Here is a 26,759-nt window from a genome sequence, read left to right as displayed (position 1 = left end):
AGCCCAACCTCTTGAAAAATTTCCTTTGAATCTATCTCATCCGATTCATACGTTTTTCCTGTGGTACAATTAAACGATCATTCATGTATTTTTTCCGTGTTTTGCAATCTTTTATTATACACTTACATTTCTATTAGAATCCTGTATTTTTTCTATTCATCACCTTTTTCAATCCTGCGATTCAAATGGGTTCTTAAGTTTATTTTTAAATTTAAACAGAAAGATGTAACTTTTATTTATTAAGATGTACAAAAAATACAAATTTATAGTTATTGAGCTAAATATTGTATTAATATTAATATTATAATTTAAGTTCTCATTTTTTATTGTGATATTTATAAAATAAAATTGGAACAAAACATGTGATATTTTAAAGAAAAAACCCACAACCACAACCACAGCCACCAAGACATGAGAGTGAAAGGTGCTCTACCACTAGGCTAGAGCCACTTCACCATACATGGTAGTACCATGAACAGGTTCATTCGATCCGGAGCTCTCATGGTGCTGAACTATGCTAATTTGGAAAATTCGAGTCACGTTGGAGAATACTTCATCTGTCAAAAAAAAAAAAAACTCACCTATTACATACTAGGTTGGGTTTCCTAGGACGGAGGGAGTAGCACAGTGCCAACCCTAGTGTTAAGATGTTACATCTACATGCGCTGAGGTCAGACTCACTTTTACAATTAGTTTTCGACATGGTTCACTCTTACAGTAAATTTTGTAAAAGGGCCAATTTTCGGTAACTGTACCCGTCTAATGCTGTGTTCGGTATGTTAGAGGTCGTAAAACACGTATTATCACGTAAAATGAGGTGGCTTATTATCATGTGATTAATTAAGTATTAGCTAATATTTTTTTTTTCTGAAAAATGATTAATATGATTTTTCGAAGCAACTCGTATAATTTTTTTAAGCTAGTCACTCGTCGTACAGGCACGCATTACCCTCACTGCTCTGTGGTCCCAACCAGCATGTCCCACCTGTCAGAAGCTGTGAGATTGCATAGGGGTAGGTTTCAGTTAGCGAGCGCGCAGAATTACAGTTAAAATTTGAGAAAATTCGATCAACAGCATAGGAAAAAAAGCGGTACCAAAAAATAGCATAAAAATTTTTCGCTTTCGATTAGAAACACAGGCCACCGGTTTTTCTTCGCTCCATAGCACTTCCATCAGGTTTGGAGCTAACAGCGTTACATTGAAGTATAGAAAAAAAATTTTGGACCCATTTGCCCTTCGTCTTCCTGTGTCATCTCGTTCTCTCCGGTCGGTGCCCACGACGATGGCGCCGTCGCCAAACAGCGACGCGGCGACGATCCCCGTCCCCAGTCGCGTCGCCGCCGTCTCCGTCACCAGCCGCACACCATTCCGTGTTCCCGCCGGCTCCCGTCGTGACAACAGCAGCAGCTGTACGAGCCCCGGCTGGTGTCCATTGGGCCCTACCACCGCGGCCGGGACGAGCTCCACGCCATGGAGCAGCACAAGTGGCGCTTCCTCCGCCGTTTCCTCCAGCGAGCACCCACCGTCCCGCTCTCCGACTTCGTGGACGGGGTTCGGGCTGTCGAGCAGCGTGCTCGCTGCTGCTACAGCGAGAGCATGGCCATCTTCGACGACGATGGCGACGGCTTCACGGAGATGCTGCTCCTACTTGGCGAAGCTGAGCCGCGCGGATTAGTGCACCAGCAAAAAGCTAATTAGGATCTAATTAATTAGTTGATTAATTAGGTAATTAATTAATTACCCTCTCGGCGAGGCTATGGCTATCGGCGGCTTGTCCCCTCCTCATCCTCACATGGATGTAGTCTTTGTGGCTGGCTCCAGCTTATCCTCCGCCGCCGCCGCCGAGTCGCTGTCGTCTCCGGCTCCGGCGACCTTGGACAGCTTCGGGCTCGCGTTCGCGGCGTGCTGTAGCACGAGTTGTTGGCGCTGGCGCTGCCGTGGTTGCAGATGCTCCCGAGCCGGCCGATCAGGTCGCCGATGGCCGCCATCTCATCACCGCCGCCCTGCGGAGACGACACGAGCGAGCTGAGCGCAGAGTCGAAGTGCGCCACGGACTCCGCCGGCGCCATCATCATCATCTGTTCAGCCGCCACCGCCGGTGGAGGAGGAGAAGTAGTCGCCGGCGGGGAAGAAATGCGCCGGACGAGCGCCGCAGCTCGCTCGGCGGTGGCGGGGAGACGAGGCGTTCTCCCAGCACGCCGATGGTTGCCGCGCCGCCATCCAGGAGGGAGCGGAAGAGGAGACCTGGTGGGGAATGTGGGGAAGGAAGGGCAAATGAGTCCGACAAAAATTTTCTCTACTCCCGATCTAACGCTATTACTTCAAAATGCGACGGAAGTGCTACAGGACGAAAAAAAATCGGTGGCCTATGCTATGGATCGAAAGTGGAAACTTTTTTTTTGTGTTATTTGTTGGTACCGCTTTATTTCCTATACTAAAGATCGAATTTTCTCTTAAAATTTTAAAATTTTAATAAGACAAACGGCTATCCTCTCCTCTACTTATAGATGGCCATCTGGGCCGCCCGGCACGGCACGGCCCAAGCCCGGCCGTGCCTGGGCCGAGGCTTGTCGGGCCGGCACGGCCCGACCGATGCACCGGGCCGTGCCGTGCCAGCCCACGGGCGGCATACACGGCCCAGGCACGGCCCAATACTAGTCGGGCCGTGCCGGGCCGGCCCGAAGGCACGATGGGCTATTGTGCTGCCTCACAGAAAGAGTTTATATTTGGTCCCTCAACTCTGTGGCTGTGTTTAAATGGCTGGAAATAAGTCTATTTTTGATCCCTCAACTCTGTGGGCTGTGTTTAAATGGCTGGAAATAAGTCTATTTTTGGTCCCTCAACTCTGTGGGTTGTGTTTAAATGGCTGGAAAATAAGTCTATTTTGTATACCTATTTTCTTGGGCCATGCCTTATACGATTATATAAGTCTATTTTTTGTCCCTATATTTTTTTTATTTGATCGGGCCGTGCCGGGCCGGCCCACCGTGCCGAGGGTGCAGCCCAGGCACGGCCCGGCTGTCGGGCCAGGCCGGCACGGGCACGACCCTAATCGGGCCGGGCCGTGCTTGGGCCGGGCCAAAATTGCGGGCTTTGTGCCGGGCCGTGGGCCTCGGGCCATATGGCCATCTATACCTCTACTACACCTGCACACCAACCAGAAGGGATCTCTCAATTTCTTTGGACTTCCTCACTTCTAGCGTGCAAATTTAATAACTCCTCGGCTCCACTTCTTTCCCCCGTTTTCTTTCTTGTTTTCAGGCACCAAATCTCTGCTGTTTATATACTCGAGTGGTGTTTTTGGATGCAATTAGGCAGCATTCTGCGGCAAATTTAGCATATAGTTTTTTTTTTCTGTTCTGTTTTTGGCGATTGTTTTCTATCTGTGTGGAGTAGTAAGCATGTGAAAGGAGCTGAGAGGTTGAAGCAGCAGTTGGATTTGATGTTCTTGCCAAGACCCCGACATTTTCTCTTGATTCTTTAAGACTTTTTGGGGATCGATTCGATTACTGATGCACCTACCTCGCAGCTCCGAGCTTTGGATTCAAGAAACCCAAATCTGGTGCTGGAATCCGAGCTCCAGATTCAAGCCGGAGCAATTCGGGTAAAACCAGGCGAGAGATCTTTGCGCAAGAAGATGTCGCCGGCCACCGCCGCCGCCGACGACCTCCGCGCCGAGGAGGAGGGGAAGGGGGGGAGGAGCAGCAGCAGGCAAGAGGAGGCCAATGTCCTCCTCGCCGTCGATGCGGCGGAGGGCGGCGGCGCGTGGTCGCCGGTGGGGTGGTTCAGGATGCTGGGGAGGGAGCTGCACTGGAGCTTCGTGGCGGGCGTGGTGGCGACGTACGGCGCCAGCCAGGGGCTCGGCGGCGGCGTCATGCGGGTGGCGTCGGACTACTACTGGAAGGACGTGCAGCGGGTGCAGCCGTCGGCGGCGCAGGTGTACCAGGGGGTGACCTCCATCCCGTGGATGGTCAAGCCGCTCTGGGGCCTCCTCACCGACGTCCTCCCCATCGCCGGCTACCGCCGCCGCCCTTACTTCGTCATCGCAGGTGGTAACAGTACTTCACGCTTCCCATTTTGCTGCTGCTGATGATGATTGCAATGGAAAACTTCTGGTTAATCATCTTTTGTTAAAAAAAAACGAGTTACTGGTTAATCATGAATCGCAAACTGAAATTTTAGGACCTGAGAGTAGTGATGTCTGATGATTAGATGCTGAAATTGTAGCAAGGAAGCGTATCGAGTTTCGATATGCTCCTTGGGACACTATCTCTTTTCATTACTAGGCTTTAGCTGAGGAGTGTTAATTATTTAGGCCGAAGTTCATAGAACAGTTTTCCATTGAGTTATTAATATTTTGGATCATTGAACTACATAAAAGGGTTGAAGGAGCAAATTTTGTCCATTACCTAATTTGGATGGATCAATGCAGTTATGTAGGTGCATTACTATAAACAGCCTTGCTGTCTAACTCAAATATATCAGCTGTTGCCGTAGCACGGTAGCATTAGTACCTATGTCATAAAAGTTCCCGGATCGATGGGTCAAGGAACATGGGACGCTACATTTTTTATGTTTTAACATGGGGGGAAACGAGGTTATTCCCGTGTTCCCAGAACGGGAACGGCGTTCCCGGGACGAGGAACGTGGCATAGTTTCATGTTCCCGGTGACTTATTTAGTACTGACAAGTCTGATGATATGTTTTTTTCTACTGTTATTTCCTCAACATAATGTTCCTTTGATTAAGTGCGACTGTTATTCAGTTACAGGTTATGGAATTATTTTTATTGATTATGCCTCCCTGTTTGCTGAGGAATTGCAGGCTTCATGGGAGTAGTCGCGATGCTTGTATTATCTCTCCACAGCAAGCTTCATGTATTGTTCGCGTTGTTGGCATTGATGGCCGGAAGTGCTAGTGTGGCAATAGCCGATGTAACTATAGATGCCTGTGTTGCTGAAAACAGTATAGTGCACCCTCATCTTGCTGCTGACATGATAAGCTTAAACGGATTCTGTGCATCTGTGGGAGGGCTTATTGGATTCTCAATAAGTGGTTTCCTTGTCCATGCAATAGGCTCTCAAGTGAGTATCGTTGGTTTTACTTGTTTGTTAGTACTTTGTACTTCTAAATGAGAATCACAATGGTTATACCACTTTACTATAGTCCTGGCAATCAATTTAAATTTAAATTATTCTCCACTGAAAGATCCTGTTTCTGCATAAATATAAGTGAAGTGGTGGTGGTGGTGCTTCTCTCTTTTATCCACTGCTGCTTTTTCAGTTTTTCTTGTGACGGTGTCTCATCATAGATTAATCTTGTGTTTCTCAAGGGTGCCCTTGGCATGTTGGCAATACCTTCTGCCCTGGTAATCCTAGCTGGAATGATGATAAAGGACGTCCATATGCCCAACTTTCCATATGAGCTGGTAAACAATTTTGCTTTTTCATGTCAGATATAAGTACTATTTTGTTTTCCTGGATTGACATTTTCCTGTCTACTGTTAAAAAATTAGGCCCATATGAAGTTTGTAGAAGCAAGTAGAACAATGATGGCAACCTTAAAATGTCCTGAAGTATGGCGACCATGTGTTTACATGTACATGTCTCTTGCTTTGAGCGTGGACATTCAAGAAGGAATGTTCTATTGGTACACAGATAGAAATGCAGGGCTATCTTTTTCAGAGGTATATTATAATTTACAAATCTTATGCTATGCTCTGTGGTTTTCGTGGCCTACATGGGAATAAAGCTTGCCTATAGCTAATTCTTTTGTACGAAAACTTATCAGGAAAGATGTTGCTTTGATGATAATGTTAGCTTTACTATCTCTAGTTAGTTTCCCTCGTTGGTGCAGCATGACCAAATCACTTTTTTTTTACTGCCAGGGATTAATTGGGTTTATCTTCGCAGTTGGGTCAGTTGGTTCTCTTATTGGGGTCATACTTTACCAAAATATTCTGAAGGACCATTCTTTTCGCAGCGTTCTCTGTTTAAGTCAGTTGTTGCTGAGCTTGTCAGGAATGCTTGACCTGATCTTGGTACTTCGTCTCAATCTAAAACTGGGGATACCTGACTACTACTTTGCTGTGATCGACGAGGGTGTCTCCAAAATGATCAACCGCATAAAATGGATGCCTCTTTTGGTACTTAGCTCAAAGCTTTGCCCTCCTGGCATTGAGGGCACATTCTATGCGTTGCTCATGTCCATCGACAATGTTGGCTTGCTATCTGGATCTTGGGCAGGTGGATTGATCCTTCATGTGTTGAACATCACAAGAACAGAGTTCAAAAACCTCTGGGCCGCGATCCTAATCCGAAATGCAATGAGGTTACTACCTTTGGCCCTGTTGTTTTTGGTGCCGAGAAGTGACCAGAACTCTAATCTCCTTCCAGCTGACTTGCTACCTGAGGATGATGCTGCCCAATATCAAATGGACAATGTTGAGTTAACCTCTCTTACAGTGGATGGGAAATCGAGCACCGGTAGTTTGCACCAAGAATGCAAAAATCAGGACGTTGTCGAAAACGACGATGACGAGGCTTCACTGCTTGCCAACAGGAGTTGATAGGTTATATGCATGGATTCATTTCAGGACAAGATTGAAAATGATATATAGAAAAGGAGAAAATCACACCATTAGTTTTACGTTTTTTTGTTGTTTGTGCCATATTCATTCATTTTACGGCAGCACATTAGATACTCAACAGTTGTACTCAGAACATTTTCCTTTGACAAAAATCGAATGCCCGAAATTTCGATCTTGGGATGTTTGAACTGCTCCAGCAATTTTCGACTTATGGTCTTACCAACTGTGAATTTATCTTCCTCATTAAGGTAAGCATTTTCCCTTCTCCAACTAGGTAGTCCTGCACTTCCTGCTCTACTGCTGCATGCTTGCAGGATGGAAGAAGAGAAATTAGTATAGTCCAGTGAACCAGAGGTTTTCATGAACAGGTGAACGGTGTGCAAGCAGTTTGGTGGATGCTAAAACAATTATATGATTTCTTTCTTAGAAGCAGGAATTTCAGGCTAGGTAGATATATTGATTTTGATTGGAATCACGGCCTTATCTTTTTGCTTATGCTTATGCTTATTAGCCAAAATTTTAATTTTCAACCTTAAATTTGGAGTTGATTTTGGGGTTATTTCATCGAAGTTTATTTTTTAGCTTTTGCTTTTACATCGCTAAAAACACATATATAAAAAATTTATTCACAAATTATTTTTCGTTTGCAAATATGTCGTTTCGCTTATTCGAGAAATAAGCGAAACAATGGGGCGGTAAAACCACTTAAAACTCGAAGTCAAATTTAAACCTTTTTCAGATATATGCAATCATTCTTAACTATAGTTTTTTTAGATGCACTCTTAACTATGAGTTGTCATGGACTAAAAAGGTTTTTTTGTCAGACACTCTTCCCCATATATCCATTGGAGCCATTCTGTTTTTTTTTTAAAAAAATCAAAACTATATCTCGTTAAACAGATTTTAGACCTAATAACAACCTAAAATTTTGTTTAGATCATGTAACATAACAAGCAAGTTCATATATTTTTCTTATTGTATTGCCAAATCCATTGAATGCCTCAAATAACCATTATATAATATAGATTTTTCTCGTTGTATTCCCAAATCAATTGAATGCCTGAAATGACCATTATATAATATATTTATTTCTCATTGTACTGCCAAATCATTTCAACGCCTGAAATGTCCATTGCGTATTAGGGGGGAAATATGTAATGCAAATCTATACCTATGTGAAAATTTTCAAAACAAGATTGTAGACCGTTGGATCTAGAACATGCGCCATAAATTTAGCCTTACCCCACGCAGCGTCTCCTCAATACATTTTGTGAATTGCCCGTGTAAGACTTTGCATATTTGAAGATTCACCCTTTTGTTCCCCCTTCACATTGGTATAACACTTTATAAACCACTAGATATAAATTAAAGAGAGGTTGCCCAATATACGAGCGAGGATGACCAACGACAATGATGACATCTACAAGCTGTATTTCGGATTTATCCAATTGTATTGTCAAATCCTTTTGATTACCTAAAATACCCATCATATGTATAGATTCAAATCCTTTTTTATATAATGGGAAGATTTCATTAATAAACAAAATTACACTCGACCTTTGCATCTACCAAGATGCACATGGCCTAGAAATAGAAAAAAAAGGACATCGAGAACAAATCATGCAGTTCTGTGGAAGCTCACTCTAGTACAAACCAAAATGAGTATGAAAAGTTTACAACTAATCCAAAAGAACGCCTTCAAGAAGGATCCGACGAATGTGTACCATTGTCATATTAAGTCTGGTCTAGATTTTCATCCAAAATCTGAAACGACACCTTCAACAAGGGAATGACAAAACAAACACTACGTTGTCAAATCCAAATGACCACATCGGGGTTTTCACCCTAGAGCCTCCGCCAATTGTACCTCATGTTGCCATTTGATTGTGGCGAGCTCAATTCAGCGGTCATGCCCGATCATCATGATCCAAATGGCGGTCACCATCTATGTAGTCCCTGTCATCCGATCACCAAAGGCTAAAACCAAGCAAAATCAAAGGGTGAACACCATTTGCAAAGCACTGACCTCATCTATCCACCTCATTGATGAATGAAATAAGCCTATTTAGGAATCTTCTGACTCCACCTATCATCAATTTGCTGTCCCAAATAGGAACAATGACAATGGTGGTTCCCCAAGTATCCTACCCATAGCCCCTACCAAGTGTAGTGAGGCATACACCCAATAGGTATCCCAACCAATCATATGCGATATCTACATAGAACCCATCATGCCAGCTTGACAAGAAAGCGCCACCACGCCCCTTCACCAGTCGATCGGATCTCCTCTTGATTATTGTTCAGATTGACATGACTATGAGGCACCAAGCCCCTTTAGGGCCCCTTTGATTCATATGATTGGCAAAGGACTTTTATAGGATTCAAATTTCTATGGATTTATTTCCTACATGTCCTTTTGATTCATAGGAAAGAAAGTAAACTTTCCATATGATTGTATTCCTATGCTTCGCATTTCATACGAAAAATAGCAAGAGGTATGACCTCTTTGTGAACTTTCCTTTGTTTTTCTCACAGCACTATAAAAGGACTCCTATTGTCTTTCATGTGTTTGTTGATTCCTGTAGGATTTGAGAAACCTACTACTTCGATTCCTGTGTTTTCCTATTCCTATATTTTTCCTATCATGTGAATCAAAGGGGCCCTTAGCGGTCAAAATATGAACAAAACGCCACCCCATCTAAAGAGTTGTTGACCTCGGTGATAGCGGCGGTGACACCTCACAACCCACTAATAGTTGATTCAATCTCATTACGCCCTTCATCAAATCATCTGGCAATGAAAGGCGACGGAACATCATCGGAGAAAGGCCATGACGACAACGGCGACAAAACAAACCATTTCCTAATTCAATTTATCCATTCTATCGCCTTTGGTGATGAGAACTATGATATGCCTAATCTTACCTTGGATGGAGAGAGAGCGGCCCATCGCCATAGCCCCGTCGGAGGCGGCGCCAGTGACAACGATGAGAAGATTTTGGGAATGGTGATGACAACTAGGGTTAGGCGCCTCTGTAGTTACCCCGCGGGAGGCAACCCGAGACGACAGCTAGATTCTAATCCTTTAGATGTATGAAATATCCGTTACATATATATTTTTATTATTTTATTAAATCCATTATATACCTTAAATACTTGTTACATATCTATAATATAAAATGAACCCACGACGACTTTGTCATGCTAGTAGTAGTGTAGTACGGTGGTAGTAAATACTCTAGGATGTATAGGATGTAGAGGACCAGTAGAGTAGTAGTGCCGTATACGAGAGTAGGTTGGGTGGGAAAACGTTTTGCACGTGAAAGCCAAAGCCCTCACACACCATCAACGCAGTGGCCCCCACCTGTCATCCATTCTAGCCACTGACACCCGTCCACCACCACCATCACCTCCACCTCCACGCCCCCCGGCCCCGCCACTTTATCCACACCGAGATCCGCACCACCCGCCGCCGACACGCCGGGCCCACTCCGCGTGGGCCCCACCTGTCATCCACTGGTGCGCCGCCTCTCTGCGCACCCCGCGTGGGCGCCTATTTCTGGACCCTTCTCTCTCCCCAAAGGCCATCACCTCCTCCTCCTCCTCCTCGCTTCCCTTCCTCTCGAATCACTTCGATTCGATTTCGCTTCGCTTCGCCTCGCGTTCGCCTTCTGCTTCGATTTCGACTTCGATTCGGCCGGCGGCGGCGGCGGCGGCGTCGGTTTGGGGGGAGTTAGGGTTAGGGTTAGGGTTAGGGTTTCCGGGGGTGATCCCTCCCATGGTGCAGCTGCCGAGCTCCGGGAAGCGGCCGGCCGAGCCGGCCATGGCGGCGGCGTCGGCGGCGGGGGCTACGGTGAAGCTGGAGGCGGACGAGATGCTGCATGGCGGCGAAGAGGACGGCGGCCCGCTCAGCAAGCGCGCCAAGGCGGGGGTCCAGATGCCCGCGCCGCCGCCTCCGCCTCCGCCCCCGCAGCAGCAGGTAGATCCGGGGGGGGGGGGGGGTTTCGTGTTCTCGTATTCCGTTTGGTGGGTTTTGATCGGGGGATGAGGTGGTAGCGCGTCGGATTCGTAATGCTTGGCGGCGAGACGGCGCGTTTTGGTGCTGGATTGTTTGAGGGAGGGGAATCCTTTCTTCCCTGGCGTGTTTTTGACGCGTTTGATCCGAAAATACTGTATATATGTGGACTCGAGATGGATGGAATAGAGGGGTATAGGTGGATGGAATAGAATAGTACAGTTTTTTTTTTGGAGTGATTTGATTGTTCGGATATGGAATCGCTAGCTGATGTTGTTAGAGAGATCGCATGCACGGTTTGTGTTGTAAATGTACTGAGAAATGGTTGTTCTGTTCTTAGTTGAATCAGGTAGGGTCACAGTCTGCTTGTTGGGGTTCAAGTTTATGGATATGTTTTGGATGTATCTCTATGATAATATGCTGTGCAGGAGCCTGGTATTATTGTGCCATTTTGAGGCTGATGGGGCTTCATTGACGTCCGATGATTTGCTGCAGCGGCACACTTATTTATATATTTAACTTTGTGTATTCATGTCACAAGTCATGTGCATTTGTTCAATGTAATAGGGTAATGCCTGTTTATAGTATGTCAAACTGCTAAGTTCCGTACTTTGCGTGTTATAGAAAATTTTCTAGGACCAATCATCAATGCTAACTTCCCTTTGCAAGTAGTGTACCTATTTGGAGCTTGGAATAAAAATTTTTCGTCAGAATCCAGTAAGATGTGTGTGATATAATCAATAACCGATGCATAGCACACCATTTTGAGTGCTTCCTACTTGGGCAGTAAAATGCGTTGTTAGTTCATTTTTTCCCAATCTTAAATAAAATCTCTAGCTGGTATTCTTTATGAACCATGGAATAGGTGAAATATGCCATATGACTATCCCATGCATGCATTTTCTAACGCTTGGGAGCTAGAGCAATCCTAATAGTTGAAATAGCTTATAAATGTCTGCCCTTTTAACCTATTCAATGATTTATGATTCTATATTCCATGGAAAAAGATCCGTATCAGGATTTGCTGATTAGGTGTTGATATGTGACTTGGATATCAATGTTTATTTGTGGAACTGACTGTGTTCTATTCAAGTAGAGCATTGGCATATTATCAAGCTGATATGCAAATTGCGTTGGTGTATTACCAGGCCGACATGCAAAGTGCATAGACGAGCCATCATAGAGTTCACGTGTAGTTTGCATGTAGTACTGTAATGGTTAACAGAGTCATCATAAAGTTCATAGACGGTTTTGGTCGGAAAGACGAGAAAATGTTAATGGCTACATAAATGAAATGGTCAAACTAGAATGCTAGATGGTCCAGGATTTGCCTAGGATGCATGCTTGCTTATCAATACACGAAAGATTGCTTGCGTTATTTATGAAATTCCATATTTGTCCTCTTCTTGACTTGTTCTATTTGTGAAAATCCAAATTTGTCCTCTTCGCCACTTCGTGTTATTTGTGAAATTCCAAATTTGTCCTCTTTGTGACTAATTAATGTTAGTTGGTAATGTATACGTAACCAATTATAGTCTAAAATGGCAGCTTTGGTATTCATATTCTTTGCTGACTTGAACATTTGCAGGATATGTATCACAATGTACTTGACGAGCCTAGCCCATTGGGTCTGCGGTTAAGAAAAAGTCCATCTCTCTTGGATTTGATTCAGATGAGACTTTCTCAAGCAAATTCGACTGCAGGACAGTCCTCTGCAGATGATTGCAGTTCTGAGCCTCCAAAAAAGAAAGACCTTAAATCAGGCACATCAACAGCTGGGGAGCGCTTGAAAGCTTCAAACTTTCCTGCAAATATTTTGAGAATTGGCACATGGGAGGTAAGAATCTAGATATAGCTTTTAGTAGTTCTGCCACAACCTTGACATTTATTTAATTTTGGCGTCCTCCTTTTCTGTTGCTTTTTTATTTCTTTCAATCAAAATTATTTACTATCTACACAGAAACATTCTTTTGTTGAGGTACATTCTTAGTTTCTGAGTCTCATTGTGGTGATGCTGTTTGCATGTAATACTTCCGATCTTATGTAAGCATAGTACTTACTATAGTTTATATTGTACACCACTGTGAGATGTTAATGCAACATTAAAACATCCTATATCCTGTCCTAATGGCCAATTATTTGCTACAGTAGGTAGTCATTTGCCCAAAAGCCTTATTCCTGCATGTTGTTGAATCTACGACCTAGTGTTTAGTCACATTTAGAGCAGTTCTCCTGAACAATTGTTGGCCATAATCTTAACTGTATTCTATCTCTGAGCAGTATATATCACGGTATGAAGGTGATTTGGTGGCAAAATGTTACTTCGCAAAACATAAGCTTGTATGGGAAGTTCTGGAAGGTGGTTTGAAGAGTAAGATAGAAATTCAGTGGTCGGATATTACTGCATTGAAGGCATCTTGCCCTGAAAATGGACAGGGAACCTTGGATGTGGTGGTAAGTTATTTTAAAGATTATTGGTTCATGTTACTTTCCTATCTTGCTTTTTTTCTGAGAGGTTTCTATTATTAATGAAGTTGGCCCGACCTCCTCTCTTCTTCAAAGAGACGGATCCTCAACCAAGGAAACACACACTGTGGCAAGCTACATCTGATTTCACAGGTGGCCAAGCAAGTATGAACAGGTAAGGAAAGCATTAAATGTATGCTAGAGCAAAATTTGAATGCATTTCTTTTGGGTAGGTGCTAGGGTGTAATGGGATCTTAGGGTGAGTTTGGCAGGGATGTTTGCCTGTAGCTATTGTTGTCTCAGAGAATGGGGCGTATCAGTAGCGCATGATTAATTAAGTATTAACTATTATAAATTTGAAAAATGGATTTATTGATTCTTTAAAATAACTCCTATATAGAAAATTGCATCTTAGAACCCAACATTACAGTAACAGGACAGCAAGTATTGTTATTTTTGTCTCTATAAGTAGGGTAATACAGAACACGAACTATGCTTACCACTTATCAGTGTCTTGTAGTACATTAGTCTATGGTTACTGCATCCTTAATCTGGTTTTTAATTTAAGATTACTTTTATGGTGCCTTTTCTATTAGTAGATTTACTGAGGGAACTCTGATTTCTTTCTGGAGGTAAAAAGGTCATAAGAAATATTTAAAGCTCACAGCTACGAGAAAGAAAGTCAACATAAACTTTAAGATAGCTCTTCAGCCTTAAGCCAGCTATCTACAGAAGAAGTTTCAGCATCATCTCCTCGTAGGAGACTACTCCCTCCGTCCTAAAATAAACCAACCCCGTACGGGATGTGACACATCCTAGTACGATGAATCTGGACACACATCTGGTATGAGATTGGTTTATTTTGGGATGGAGGGAGTATGTTTCTTAGCCTAATTCCATTTCAGTTTATTACTTGCTGAGCTTCCAATCTCGATGTGCCCCCCACCCCACCCCACCCTCTTATATTCAGTGTTTCCAAAAAAATTGCAGGAGGCATTTTCTACAGTGCCCTTCAAGCTTGTTGAGCAAAAACTTTGAAAAGCTTCTCCAGTGTGATCAGCGGCTAAACCAATTGAGTCAGCAACCAGACATCATATTGGACTCTCCCGTTTTTGAACCCAGATGCTCTATATTTGAGGACCCAGTTGAATCGAAGTGCCAAGGTTTTACTAATTTGAAGGACGAACATGAATTATCTGGGTTTTCAGGTTCTCTGTCACCCTGTGCTGGTTCATCCATGTCTGCTAAGATTGAAGTCAATGATTCCATTGCAACGCAAGCAGGATTTCTTGCTCAGCCAGGAAACCCAGGTAAATTGCCCATGATGCCATTTCCACTGTCCCTCTTCTTGCACTTCCTGTCTTTGACTAGATATATTGCTGGTAGATGCATCGCAATTTTTCTCAGAATTACTACATTTAGTTACTTCAATAGATTCTCCACCACAATTTTTTTGGTCATCTGAGATGCGTCATATCTGTTCAATTAAATTACACATGTAGTTAGACTGATGTGCTGACCTAGTACTTCTAGTTATAATATGATTATAAGTTACAATGCCTTCTACACAAAATTCTCTTGTGTTCAAGATTGAATTTTCTAATTCTATAGTTATTTACCAGGACCTAGTGCAGTGAACGTTCAGGGAGTCAGCAGAAACGTAAATGGTGCTCCAGAGTTAAATATCCCCAGCTGGTGGAGTCAACTGAAAGTGCCTGGGCTTAGACCGTCTATGTCAGTGGATGATTTGGTAAACCACTTGGGAAACTGCATCTCGGAGCAGATCACATCAGTCAATCCTACATTGCCCAGCAACGAGGTGCCAACAAAAGAAACACTGGAGGAGATCGCTCAGTACCTTCTCGGAGATGCACAGGGCCCACCGGCATCGACATCCGACGAGAGATCGCTGATGGCGAGGGTGGACTCCCTCTGCTGTTTGATTCAGAAAGATACGCCACCGGTGGCCCAGCCAAAGCCTGAACCAAACGACAGTGATAGCATTGGAGGCGATGGCACCGAAGGTTCCGATGAAGAATTTAGCTCGGCTGCATCCACAGTGAAAACTACAGGTCCCGCTCAGCCACCAGCCATGTCAAGGAAGGACTCCTTCGGAGATCTGCTGATGAATCTTCCCCGCATCGCCTCGTTGCCCCAGTTCCTTTTCAAGATACCCGAGGATTCTGAGAATTGAGTCTGGATATCCCAGGACTTCGATCCTCAATTCCTCATTCCCTAAATGAGGGAAGCTTCTGTAAAAAGAGATTTGTACCTGAGCAATAAGCCAGCCCGACCCCCCCTCTCTTGTCTTCTGTGGATGAGATGAGAGAGCTGTTCTTAGTCTTCAGTATCCACCCTGTAAATGTGTAATCGATTAGGTTGCTTCGGATCGTGTCGGTATCTTTCAGGATTGCTATGGGTCGTGGATAAAGTGTTCATTGGTTCTTTTTAACTCGGGCTTGCCCTTGTGCAAAATTAGAATTCAAGTCAAATTGTTTACAACTTTCTTCAATGCTGAGGTATATTGACTTTGATTTGGTCACCTGATCTCTAATCCCGGAGCATGAAACTTCCAGCGCCACCGGCGAGCAAGAACAAGTCCCAATTATTTATTATTTTTCAGTCTAAATATGAAGGAACCCTCACAGCGCACATTGGCATCAAATGTTAGTGTTTAATTGAAGATCAATCTAATATAGGGCTCATTAGCAGTGTTCAAATAATTGAAGATCAATCTAATATACACACTAAGCAATGCTAGTTTTCGAGTCTCCCAACACCAGTACACAAATGTACAACCACCATCTAGCCTGAATATCAATCAGACGACGAAACGGGCTCGTGGTTACTTTACAACAATCACGACTGCATCCCCAAAATATAACAACAGCAGCTGTGCACCTCAACATCCAACAAACTAACCGATGGTTCCCCCAAACTTCGCATTGGAGGAAGGGAAACTTTGCAAGCAACAGCATCATTGCGAGCTTGGCTGTTGCTTCCCATTTCGCGGGACGACCTGGCACACAAATGCTAGAAACAGAGGGTGAGATTTTATGGCTTGTATATGAGCAACAGGGGTAGAGATTGAATCTCATGTGCTTACCAAACTAGACGAGGGATATCTATCTATCTATTTATTCCTGGAGAGCTTTCACACGGGAGGTAAGCTCTCTGACTTGATTCTTGAGTCGCTCGGGGTTGCTGAAGAAATCGACGAACACTTGCCTCTCCCTCCCAACTTCATGAGCGCGATTCTCAAAGATCTAATGTGCAATTGAGACCATGATGCTTATCGATGAATATGTAACGCACAAGCTTTGCCATGTTATTTGGTAGGGACTAGGGAAAAGAAGCACATGATAATACCTTTATCTTTTGGGTGCGAGCCTTCGTTACTTCTTCCACAGAAACTTCAACTTGTGCGTTGGCATTTTCCATATCATCGAGTGCTCGCATCAGAGGCTGTGCCAAGCATAGATTTAGTTCACAAGCACAGGTAAAAACAATTCATAACTTTCAAAAGGAAAAGGAAGGAGTGCTGAAAATAACACGGGAGATATAAGAAATGGGATAATTTTAAGGATGAAAGAATGTACCCAAGGTGTCAATATTGGTTCTGCAGTCGTCGATGATGCAAATAGAAGTTGTTCCACTGTTTGAATTAGGGTGCATCTGCAAGAGTGGAAAGGATGAAAAATGACTGCTAAATTTGAATTTAAGGAGGCCAAATCAGTATATAAATGGACTATAATCCGTAATGCTAAAAACTGTAGGGGCTAGTTTTTAGAAAATGTAATGTAGAGGATTGGTGGCACCGTGGAAGATTCACCACCACCAGCTAAAAGGAAATTTATATTTGAGCAGTAGATGAGGGGGCTGAGACAACAGTTCATCATGTATAGGTGAAGACGCAAAGTTAAGCCAACAAGCAAACCGTACCAACCAAAGATCCGTTGCAAACTTGAAAAGTATCATCTGTCTCAATATTCAACTTGATTATACATGAGGACCTCAGAGTCAGTGACAGTTGACGCACTCATGGTTGTCTCAATATTCAACTTGATTATACATGAGGACCTCAGAGTCAGTCACAGTTGACGCACTCATGGTTATCAAGGCATCACCATAGCGTCGCTATGGCTGTAAGGCGCTGCCAGGAGTAATGGCGTCTGGCCCACCTTACCATACTGCCTATGGACTGCCAGGAGTTAGGATGCCTTACCGCCTTAACAACATGGGACACTACTGTTCTATTCACTAAACCAAGAATGTGGGTAGGTTTGCTTAGATCAGAAGAAACACTAAAAGCAACAATTCAAAAATTTGATTTTGCGTATTTCAGGCAGGAGATAAAGTAAAGGCAACTGATATTTAGACATAGTGTGAGCTATAGTATCACTTACAGTTCATTGATACATCTTTTGCGATCGGCTGGCAGAGCACTTTCAAGTTCAGACTGAAGAGAAAGCAAATCAGATTGAAGGGCTGATATCTGCTGAACCAAGGCATGCGCTGACATGTATGTTGGCATTGTTGCTTGGACATCTACAGAAGTGACATGAAACATTGAATATCGAAATTAAAACGTTCAAACAGCTATCTGAGTAGAGTTGTCACTTGTCAGCTTACTTGAGTGAACACATAAGAGATCCCGTACGGCATGGAGGAGAGTGTCACGGTCATCAATTGCACCTTGCTCACGCACCTCGGTCGCAGCTTGAATTAATGAAGTACAATGGCCCTAAAGAATTAAAAAAAACATTTCTTTGTTAGGTCAACTAAGAATCATTTCTTGGAAAACTAAGAAGGGCAGATTGAACAAAAACTACCGAGTGTAGCATGAAACATGTAGACACATAAAAAAGAAGAAATGACAACATAGGAGGTTCTCAACAAATGAGATTGCTTACCAAACGGGTATTGACAGCTGATAGGTAGCTTTGCAACTCGGATTCTATTACTCTAAGCAGTGAATAGGCGCTAGCTATGTTTTTCCTTTCAAGCTGGCAAGCAATCTTCAGAAACTGGTGTCTGGCTAGCTGATTAGCCAAGTGACTGATGAACTGCAGAATGAAGACAGTGCAGAATCAGAAGGATGTGTAATAAAACAATCATATGCCTGGCAGTATGTATGACCTTGGCAGAAAAATGTAAAACACTGTTCCATCAAATGCAAAAGTAGCTGGCTTAAGGTGATCTCAGCATGTATTGGTGCAAGCTAGCAGCACATTTTTCACTGATCACTTAAATTTGTCTTCTGAGTGTATACGAAAAACAAATAGGGTCAACAAGGTGTAGAACAACCAGATTTTCTAATGAATACTCCCAGGGGCCAACTAAATCTAAACATTGAAAGTTTGTCACAAGAATATTTGGCCCCCTAGGCTATTTGGTGCAAGTGTCTTACCACCCATAGATTTGAAGGCAGAAGGAAAAATAGGTAATAACACTATCTGAATAGTTATCTCGATTATAAACTTTCATAACATTATAGAAGATACCACCAATAAGCAAACAAAGGAACTGCTGACAATAAATAAGTGTACATGACATATATACCATGTGATGAATGTGCATACCGTTTTTTGCCTGTTAATGTAGTATTCCTGGCGCATGACCTTTAAATCGTAGTCCCCTACATATTTGAATGCTAGAATATCAAGGAAATGATACAACAGAATCATGTAAGCCAGCGAAAGTAATGTAAATATCATCAACAAACCTTGCAAAATATATGTGCCTTGAAGTTGAGCGAGTTCTGAGCAGAGGCATGGTATAGTCTGGAGGGGGAGAACGAGTGAATACTGGGAAAAACAAGCCTATCTCGGGAAAATTTTAACCATATGCTAAAAGAAGTATGTCTGATGCACTGCAGTAAGAATTACTATTGGCATATTATCCTCTAAGTGCTGAAAGTATCTTATAAGTGATGAGTGTTTTTCTTTTTCCTGAGAACTTATAGCAGAACAAAGCTAATATCTGCATAACAGATTATAATTTCTAGCTGCCCGTGGTTTAGAGATTTCACAACTGAAAGCTATTTTATGACAGTGCTTGGAACACTTTTTCTTCTGAAATAGGAATTTAATCTGCAATGAATCATTAAATCCTACCAGATGCAAGTATGCAATTCAACCCTTATGGTATTAAATGGATGTGGCATTACGTTGATGAAAACTCTGTCGAAAACCATATACATTTCATCAATTGACAGGCAAACCCATATGCATCCAGCTAAACAGACTCATGAAGTGCCAATTTTTGTAACTAGGGAATATAATGTAAGTATTTTGCAAGAAAAGGCAGTGCCTCTACATGGGTAGAGCATACCTCAGATACAAAAGCCTGTACTTTTTGAGAAAGAGTCGAGAGTTCTCCAGCAAGCTCAGAACCTTTTCTCCTAAAATAAATAAGATACGGAGAATGTAATTGATCTATCTTTTCTTCGTTTCAGTTATTCTGATAAAATAATAGTGATGAACAGTAACGAATGTATACCTAAGAGAATGAATATCCCTATGTATATGAGCCTCGTCAGATGACACTTGTGATTTTAAAATCGAGAGTATGGCCTGTTGTTTAGCATTTTCAACTTGTGCCTCAATCCACTGTCTTTCACTTGTAGCAAATCTGTTCCCAAATTAGAGCAAGTTTACAGTTCAAGGTCATTAGAATCACCACAAAGATATAAAGCAAATTCTAGACATATAAGAGGATAGCACAATGACAAAATTCCAGCAGACTGATGCAAAAAGAAGTGCAATAGGAAGAAAAATAAAATCACTTGAATATCTCAATAGGCACCATATAACAAGATTGCATGAAACATTAGCAACTATGATGTGTTCAACATAGAGGATTCCCCTTCTGTTTCATGGTAAAAAAAAAAACTATGATATGTTCAAACAGAAAGGTTTGGAACTTTGGATAAGCGATAAATCAAGGGATAGTTACATTGAACGAAGTCGTTGCAATTCAGCCACACGCTGGTGATGATGTGATTTTTCAGAATCTCCTGCATAATAGGAATGAGTTTTTCATAATTAGTTCATTCAAAGCACATCATACTAATCTAGGATCAGAGTTACGCTCTTTAAATAATATAATCAATCTATTCATTGCATACAATTTACTATAACTGGTATTTACCTCTTATCAAGCCATTGGTGATGTCGTCAAGACTAACCCAGGAACATTTGGACTTCCCTTCCTCAGCAACAAGTCGAAATGGCCCCTGACAGAAAGTGTTAAATAAATAAGTAAGCAGAATAAGTGTTAAATAAATAAGTAAGCTGAGAATAACATGACAGCCAAAGAGAACCTACCTTCTCAAATTGCTTCGAGAACCAGCGGTTCAGCTCCTTTGTACAAGCCAAGTCTCCAACAACATAAGGGTGGAAGTCTGAATATGCTAAGTATATACTTTCATCTGCACATATGAATGATGAATGAGTTATAGAGGAATCTTATTGGATAAAACACAATGTTCATATAAGTGTTAGTATTAAGAAATAGATAAATATGAAAGAGAGCTCTAAGAAAACATGGAATGTTAACAGCTGTTTGGGATGGGTACTTGTTTTTAAGATTTCAAATTTCTTAGCCACAGTACATAATAAGAGGATTCCATTCTGATTACTGTAGTTCTCTATGCTCTTGTTGTCTGATGATTCGTAAGCCATCAGTGGCGCATTATTCTTTCTTAAGTTGCATGCATGTAAAGGTAGCATTAATCCTGGAGTCCTGGACCCCTCCATATATGTAGTTTACGTATATGTTTGTATAATTATACCAGTAGAATACTCCCTTACTATTTTCTGCAAAATAAGCTAAAAAAACAACAGAACTATTATCTATAGGTAAAGAGCATACCATCTCCTGAATGATAATGGGCCAATTCCTGGGTAGTAGCAGTGATTCTTCCGAGAACTGCATTCATCTGAAAGTTAGAAGATAATGAATCATCTTAATTGAACAATTTCCTCATGAAAGAAACTCTAGATATCTTAAATATCTTATTGCATAAATAAATATATGCCACTGTTCGGAAATGAATCATGGTTAACAAAGCATATGATTGAGATAGAACTTCCACATTCAATCTTTTTAAGGAGATACTAATAGGAGATCAAAATTATGGAGATTGTTGGAAAGAAAAATATAAGATGCAACATAATGAAATATACCTCTAAGTTTCTAGAAGAAAGTTGTTCATCCAATGATATAAGTTGTCCACTAACTGCAGACATGGCAGTTACACGTGCCCGTCTGCCTTGGATAAGAGTAGAAGCTTGCCCTGCAAGCAAATCAAACTGTGCTTGTTGCCGCGCAAGCTGCTTCTGTAATTCAAAAACCTCAGCTCTGTATGCTAGTTTTTCTTCTCTGCAGCAATAGCATAATAAAATACATGTCAGGAAAAGCACATCCAATGTCCAATTGGTAACTTCAACTAGCTAGCATTTGGCAGGAACCGGGCTCCGCACAGGAGTTTTAAAGTTTAAACCAGACTACAAAATACTAGTGTCTTGACATAGCTCTCCACATTTTGGAATTTTAGTCATGGACTTGAGTGGTATGGTCTGCGTTACCTGGCTAGTTTCTTTTTCACCAAACAGCTATTTTACTTGATTTATTGTTTTTTGTTTTGAGATTTCAATGTTTTATACTAGTTAAATTATCATTTCCAGCACGATTCAAAATCTGGTCCTAGTATGATTTTTTGAGAAATTGGTTCTCAGTAGTGTGCTCCGTTTGGAATATAAATTCTGAAAGGACAAAGTTTTTTCCCCTATAAAAACTGAGGTATAATCGCATTTCAGTTGGGTTCTAGGATTTGAGCCCAAGAATCAATGTAAATGTAGTAAGTGTTCAATGGTGATGCCAATTTCCACTATAATTTTATAAGATTGAACTTCCAAGCATACCGGATATCAAGGATTGTTTCTTCTGATCCAAATACAGCCTCTTGATTATCTTTCTTGCTTGAAAAGGCTGAAATACTATCAAAAGCAGAGTCCAAATCCTCACCCTGAGAAAACAATGCCAATGATAGCATGAGTTTTAAGGTTTAGCAGGATCACAGATATAAGTGTTCAAAAACACAAGTGGACAATACAGCTTATGTTATAGAATGTAAAGAACAAAAACCCAATTTTGAGTTTATAGTTTGTAAGCAGAGTCCCAGATCTTGGATGGGAATAGTTCCTTGAGGTTCAGCATCCCATGACAACCATTGAAAACTGGCTAATATCTTATATTTTGCCAGAAAATCTAGGAAATTTTTTTAATATCTTAGTTGTTCACAAACTGGAACTCCTGTCCTAGAGGCATCCAACATTTGGAAGTTGGAACCATGCTTGCACAATCTGACAGGAGCAGCTCCGCAACATCCTATACTGTTAAAGATAACAGAAATTATACGTTCCAGAAAGGTCTTGGTGAATATACCTCTAGCAGCCTACCCTCTTCCACAAGTTGCTCATACCTGCAATGCAAAATCTATTTTGTCATTTGAGAATAACTCAAGCAAAAGAAGCAGGGGAAGCTTTAGAAGTCATCTATGCAAATATGTTACTAATTAAATATGGCAACCAAACAATGGTAAATTGTCCTGGTTCATCCAAGATTACACAATACAAATGCAGGTGTGAGTGAAAATGTAAATTTAGAAGCATCTCATGCACGATAGTGATACAGTAAAAACCAAGTTTTTCAACACAATGCCGCACATGATTTGATAGAGTTTGCCCAATAGTTCCGCAGGATGTTGAGTACTGCTATGTGTTTAAGATGACAAATCAAAATGAATTTGTAAAAAATCAGGAATCCTACGAAAACCTTAGCTGCAGGTTCAATGAGGTTGGCAAGGAATCAAAAGCGTAGAAACTATCATAAATGATCTCTATGTGGCATAGGTCACTTCTAAAGCCCCATTGTGCCAGGAAAAGGAGATGCCAGTAGAATTTCGATGTGGCATTGCCATATGTCACATTTGTACAATCCATTTTTTTCATTATCCCAAATGGGCACACTTTCCGAGTGAACAATCCTCTGTCTTCAGAATCAAACATGCCAACAAGCAAAAATGCAGCTACCAATGAACTTACCGAGATGCCAAACACTAGATTCAAATGTGCAACTAATCAACCCGATCAAGATCTACAGCAAAATCTTCAAAAAAAAAGCTACTGTAAAAGCCTATTCTCACTAATCCCCCCATATTGTTTCTCATAGAAGCACAAACCCACATCTAGAACCCTAGCAAACCACCTCCATCAGCTCTCCGAATCCCGCAACCACCAACACCACCATATGCCCCCATTCCGCGCTGCAAGCATCCACTGTGGACACCAACTAGCAGAGAATCACGACATTACAGCTGGTTCATCCTAAGCATCAGCAGCAGCAGCAACAACAACAACAACAACCGCCAAATCGAGACCCCAACTCACTGCGCGAGGTGGGAGGGGGAGAGGACGTTGGAGGGGCGGAGGCAGGAGCAGATCCAGGCGAGGAGGGGCCGCGCCTCCTCGTACTGGAACGGCCACTCGAGCGCGTCCGCGTCCAGCGGGTCCTCCCCGTCGAACCCCAGCTCCGTCAGCGCCGCGCACAGCGCCGCGCCGCTCATCTCCTCCCGATTCCAAACCCAGCAGCAGCTCGCTCGCTCGCCTGCCTCTCGCCCGGCAACCTCCGCCGCCCGCGTCTCCCGGCGGCCGCAGCCGCAGCCGCGGCGGCGCGTGGGTGGGTGGGTGGGTGGGGTGGTGGTTGGGGGCGGCGCGGCCGGCGGCGAAGCGGAGGCGAGTGGTGGTGTGCTTTTTCGCGTCGCGTTCGTTCGAAACAAAGAGAATTTCGGGGATCCGGTGTGAAATTGGAAAAGAAAAAAAGTGGTGTGGTCGAGTAGTCTGCGTGGGCGGGAATGAGGGCCCAATGGTTGGATTTTGCGGCCCATGTATAAGGGTATGGAGGCCCAATAAAGCGAATGCGAGTAGATCACTCGTTTGGCCCTATGCTCCGTTTTTTTTTACTAGTTTACATGTCCGTCAGGTTAATATAACTAGATGAATTTCCCGCCATGTTGCTGCGGAAAATTAAGTTATATTATTATATGTACAAATAAGATGTAATATGATTATCAAAACTAAAACAAATTGATAGTACAATTTTGAGACTAAAAATAATTGAGATTGCATGGTTTTATGACAGAATAAAGAAGAGACAATTTGAATCATATATCTATCATCCAAAGGCTAAAAATAATTAGGGTGATGTGGATTAATGAGAGAAGAGAGAAATTTCATTAACTACATTTAGTGGGAATGAACTATATAAGTATATAGGATTAGTGATAGACAGGAAATCCGTATATTGATGGGAGAAGTCCATGTGATAAGGATGGACAGTGATTACTTTTAGGTATACGGACGTGCTGCGCACGTTGAGACTTGAGAGGAGGGGATGAAAAGAGGACGAATTTTTAAGATAGTAGAGATACCATGACATTGTGTAGCAATGGAATTATAATTGGTTCAGTTTTTTAATATATATTTTTTATTTTTGCATGAAAATAATATTTTCTTTGGTTTAGTATTTTTAGGGAGTTGTTTTCTTACACGAGGAAACTACGATGGTGGGGGGAGGACTACTCCAATATAAAATAGCAGAAAAAAAATATTTTTGAGTTGTTATTTACTTTTTTTTTCAAGTAGTACTACTTGCATATTCATCCGCCTTCCTCTCCTCCCACCACCCAGAAAATCGGTCGCATATCAATCCTCCTCCTATCCGCGAGGAGCTGAATTTCAATTCATACTTTTGATATTGCCGGGCCGGTCAAGATAGGCCAACCTGATTTACTTAAGACTGAGGAATATAAACAAATATATAAAGTTTTGACTTCAACAATAAACTGTCGAAGTAAATAGAAGTTGTCACAAGAGCAACCTCCCAAAAGAAAACAGATTACACTAAGGGATTGCTCTCCTATATTTCTAAAAACCACAACTTCCTTTCAAATCGCCACTTCCTCTTTAATTGAACCAAACAGGAAACCTGCCGAGCGCTGCTGATTCTAAAATACACACGCGTATTTCTTTCCTTCCAAACCATCCAACAAACAAGCAGTATAAGGCTGTCAATGGCGTCCTTGTAGCTGTTCTGAAAATTTTGCCACATTGCTAACCACCATTCTCCTAGGTCTAAGCATGACTCAGATGGCAGCAGGAAGCCAACCCCAATCTAGCTCTTGATCATTCTCCACATCCTGGTCATGTAGATGCAAGACACAAATAGGTGCTCACAATCTTCATCACCCACCCAGCAAAGTTGGCAAACATGTTAGTGCGACTAACCACGCTTACTTAGATTATCCGCCGTGAGGCAGCGTCCTTTTTCGGCCAACCACATAAATAATTTCACCTTTGATGGCGCTTTTGTTTGCCAAATCAGAGTACCACATCGTGCCACCATGTATTCATACTCTTAATATATCCTCATTCCTAAGTTATAGAACGCGTTCAGGTACAATCCATTCTAATTATTATATGGATCTATTGTATTGTATTGTAATGCGTATGAGTATGTTACTAATTTTAAAACTAATTAACTCGTGCATCCTCTTCTCACAATAGAGATTTTTGAACGCCAAACTGCAGCAATATGGAGTTGCCAAAGTTCAAATATTACAGGCTCAAATGTGGAAATATGTCCTTGCTCTATCAATACAAAAAAAGACAAAGCTTTTGCCTTTGCTAGTTTGTTTTTAAAAAAAAAAACATTGTGGAAAACATGCGAAACGAATGTGATCTCAACTACAACCCAGCGTCCATGCTGTTTTTTTTTTTTTTTTTTTTTTTTTTTTTTTTTTTTTTTTTTTTTGCGGGGAGCGTCCATGCTGTTGATTGGATTGAATTTCAGCAACATACTGTTAGAAGCTGGAATTTCGTGAGAGAGCCGTGTACTCCTACGCTTGCTATAATCTGTTTTTTCTTCTATACGAAACAGCACTACGATGCAGAGAGCTTACCAGATCGAATCCCTTGTTAACACAGATACAGGTTGCTTCCAAGTCTACTGTACCGATAAAACCTAACTTAATCTTTAAGAACGAATTACCAGTCCGGACTACGGACAGATAATCAGGGCACCAAAGAAAGTCGCATTCTTCTTGGACACTAATTATAAATATTAAACATGGAGTATTAATAAAACCCATCCATAGTCTTGGACTAATTCTCGAGACGAATCTATTGAGCCTAATTAATCCATGATTAGCCTATGTGATGCTACAGTAAACAGTCTCTAATTATGGATTAATTAGGCTTAAAAAATTTGTCTCGCAAATTAGCTTTCATTTATGTAATTAGTTTTGTAAGTAGTCAATATTTAATACTTTAAATTAGTGTCTAAATACATGGTCTAAAGTTAAGTTCCTGGATCCAAACACCACCTTCTGATTAGCTCAGTACGGTCACTCTCTGTTGCAGCTTTGCTTCGAGGGTGGACCTGCAGGAATACCGCTAAAAAAAAAGCTACTCCCTCCGTTATAAAATACAACAATTTTTAGCCCTCGGTATTTATCCCAAAATATAACAACTTTTTCACCAACATTATCTTCCCAACCAATCATAATCCTCCACCATTCACTTTTCTCACCTACCTCCATTGCTCATCAAATCGCAAACCTTCACC

General features: G+C 42.0%; 3 protein-coding genes across 4 annotated transcripts; 2 read left to right on the top strand and 1 right to left on the bottom strand.

Annotated features, from left to right (window-relative positions):
* The first annotated feature begins 3,163 nt into the window (after positions 1 to 3,163).
* LOC4340347 (probable folate-biopterin transporter 2) lies at positions 3,164 to 6,765 on the top strand. Its single transcript, XM_015785619.3, has 5 exons — positions 3,164 to 4,050; positions 4,826 to 5,085; positions 5,334 to 5,429; positions 5,517 to 5,687; positions 5,889 to 6,765. Exons 1-5 carry the CDS (start codon positions 3,639 to 3,641, stop codon positions 6,567 to 6,569), a joined length of 1,620 nt encoding a protein of 539 aa, XP_015641105.1. The 5' UTR covers positions 3,164 to 3,638; the 3' UTR covers positions 6,570 to 6,765.
* A 3,410-nt stretch (positions 6,766 to 10,175) lies between these two features.
* Positions 10,176 to 15,612, top strand: LOC4340346 (uncharacterized). Its single transcript, XM_015787631.2, has 6 exons — positions 10,176 to 10,568; positions 12,193 to 12,441; positions 12,885 to 13,058; positions 13,139 to 13,245; positions 14,061 to 14,380; positions 14,693 to 15,612. Exons 1-6 carry the CDS (start codon positions 10,368 to 10,370, stop codon positions 15,262 to 15,264), a joined length of 1,623 nt encoding a protein of 540 aa, XP_015643117.1. The 5' UTR covers positions 10,176 to 10,367; the 3' UTR covers positions 15,265 to 15,612.
* Positions 15,613 to 15,724: 112 nt separating this feature from the next.
* LOC4340345 (AUGMIN subunit 3) lies at positions 15,725 to 23,923 on the bottom strand. Of its 2 annotated transcripts, none has more exons than XM_015787629.3 (19): positions 23,525 to 23,923; positions 22,521 to 22,557; positions 21,998 to 22,101; positions 21,260 to 21,455; positions 20,946 to 21,012; positions 20,399 to 20,502; positions 20,223 to 20,307; positions 20,028 to 20,088; positions 19,572 to 19,703; positions 19,404 to 19,473; positions 18,796 to 18,853; positions 18,653 to 18,708; positions 17,984 to 18,136; positions 17,703 to 17,814; positions 17,477 to 17,618; positions 16,670 to 16,745; positions 16,440 to 16,535; positions 16,177 to 16,336; positions 15,725 to 16,103 (listed from the first exon to the last, which is right to left on the bottom strand). In XM_015787629.3, the coding sequence occupies exons 1-18, from the start codon at positions 23,698 to 23,700 to the stop codon at positions 16,208 to 16,210; spliced, it is 1,854 nt and encodes a 617-aa protein (XP_015643115.1). In that variant the 5' UTR covers positions 23,701 to 23,923; the 3' UTR covers positions 15,725 to 16,103; positions 16,177 to 16,207. The 2 variants fall into 2 exon arrangements, with proteins under 2 accessions (XP_015643115.1, XP_015643116.1); XM_015787630.3 differs by having other exon boundaries at positions 15,725 to 16,089.
* Positions 23,924 to 26,759: the final 2,836 nt, after the last annotated feature.

This window comes from Oryza sativa, chromosome 6 (genome assembly GCF_034140825.1).
Source record: "Oryza sativa Japonica Group chromosome 6, ASM3414082v1".
In the NCBI taxonomy this organism is placed as follows: Eukaryota; Viridiplantae; Streptophyta; class Magnoliopsida; order Poales; family Poaceae; genus Oryza; species Oryza sativa.
The sequence above is the reverse complement of the archived record's forward strand: the minus strand, read 5'-3'. Positions and strand labels throughout refer to the sequence as shown.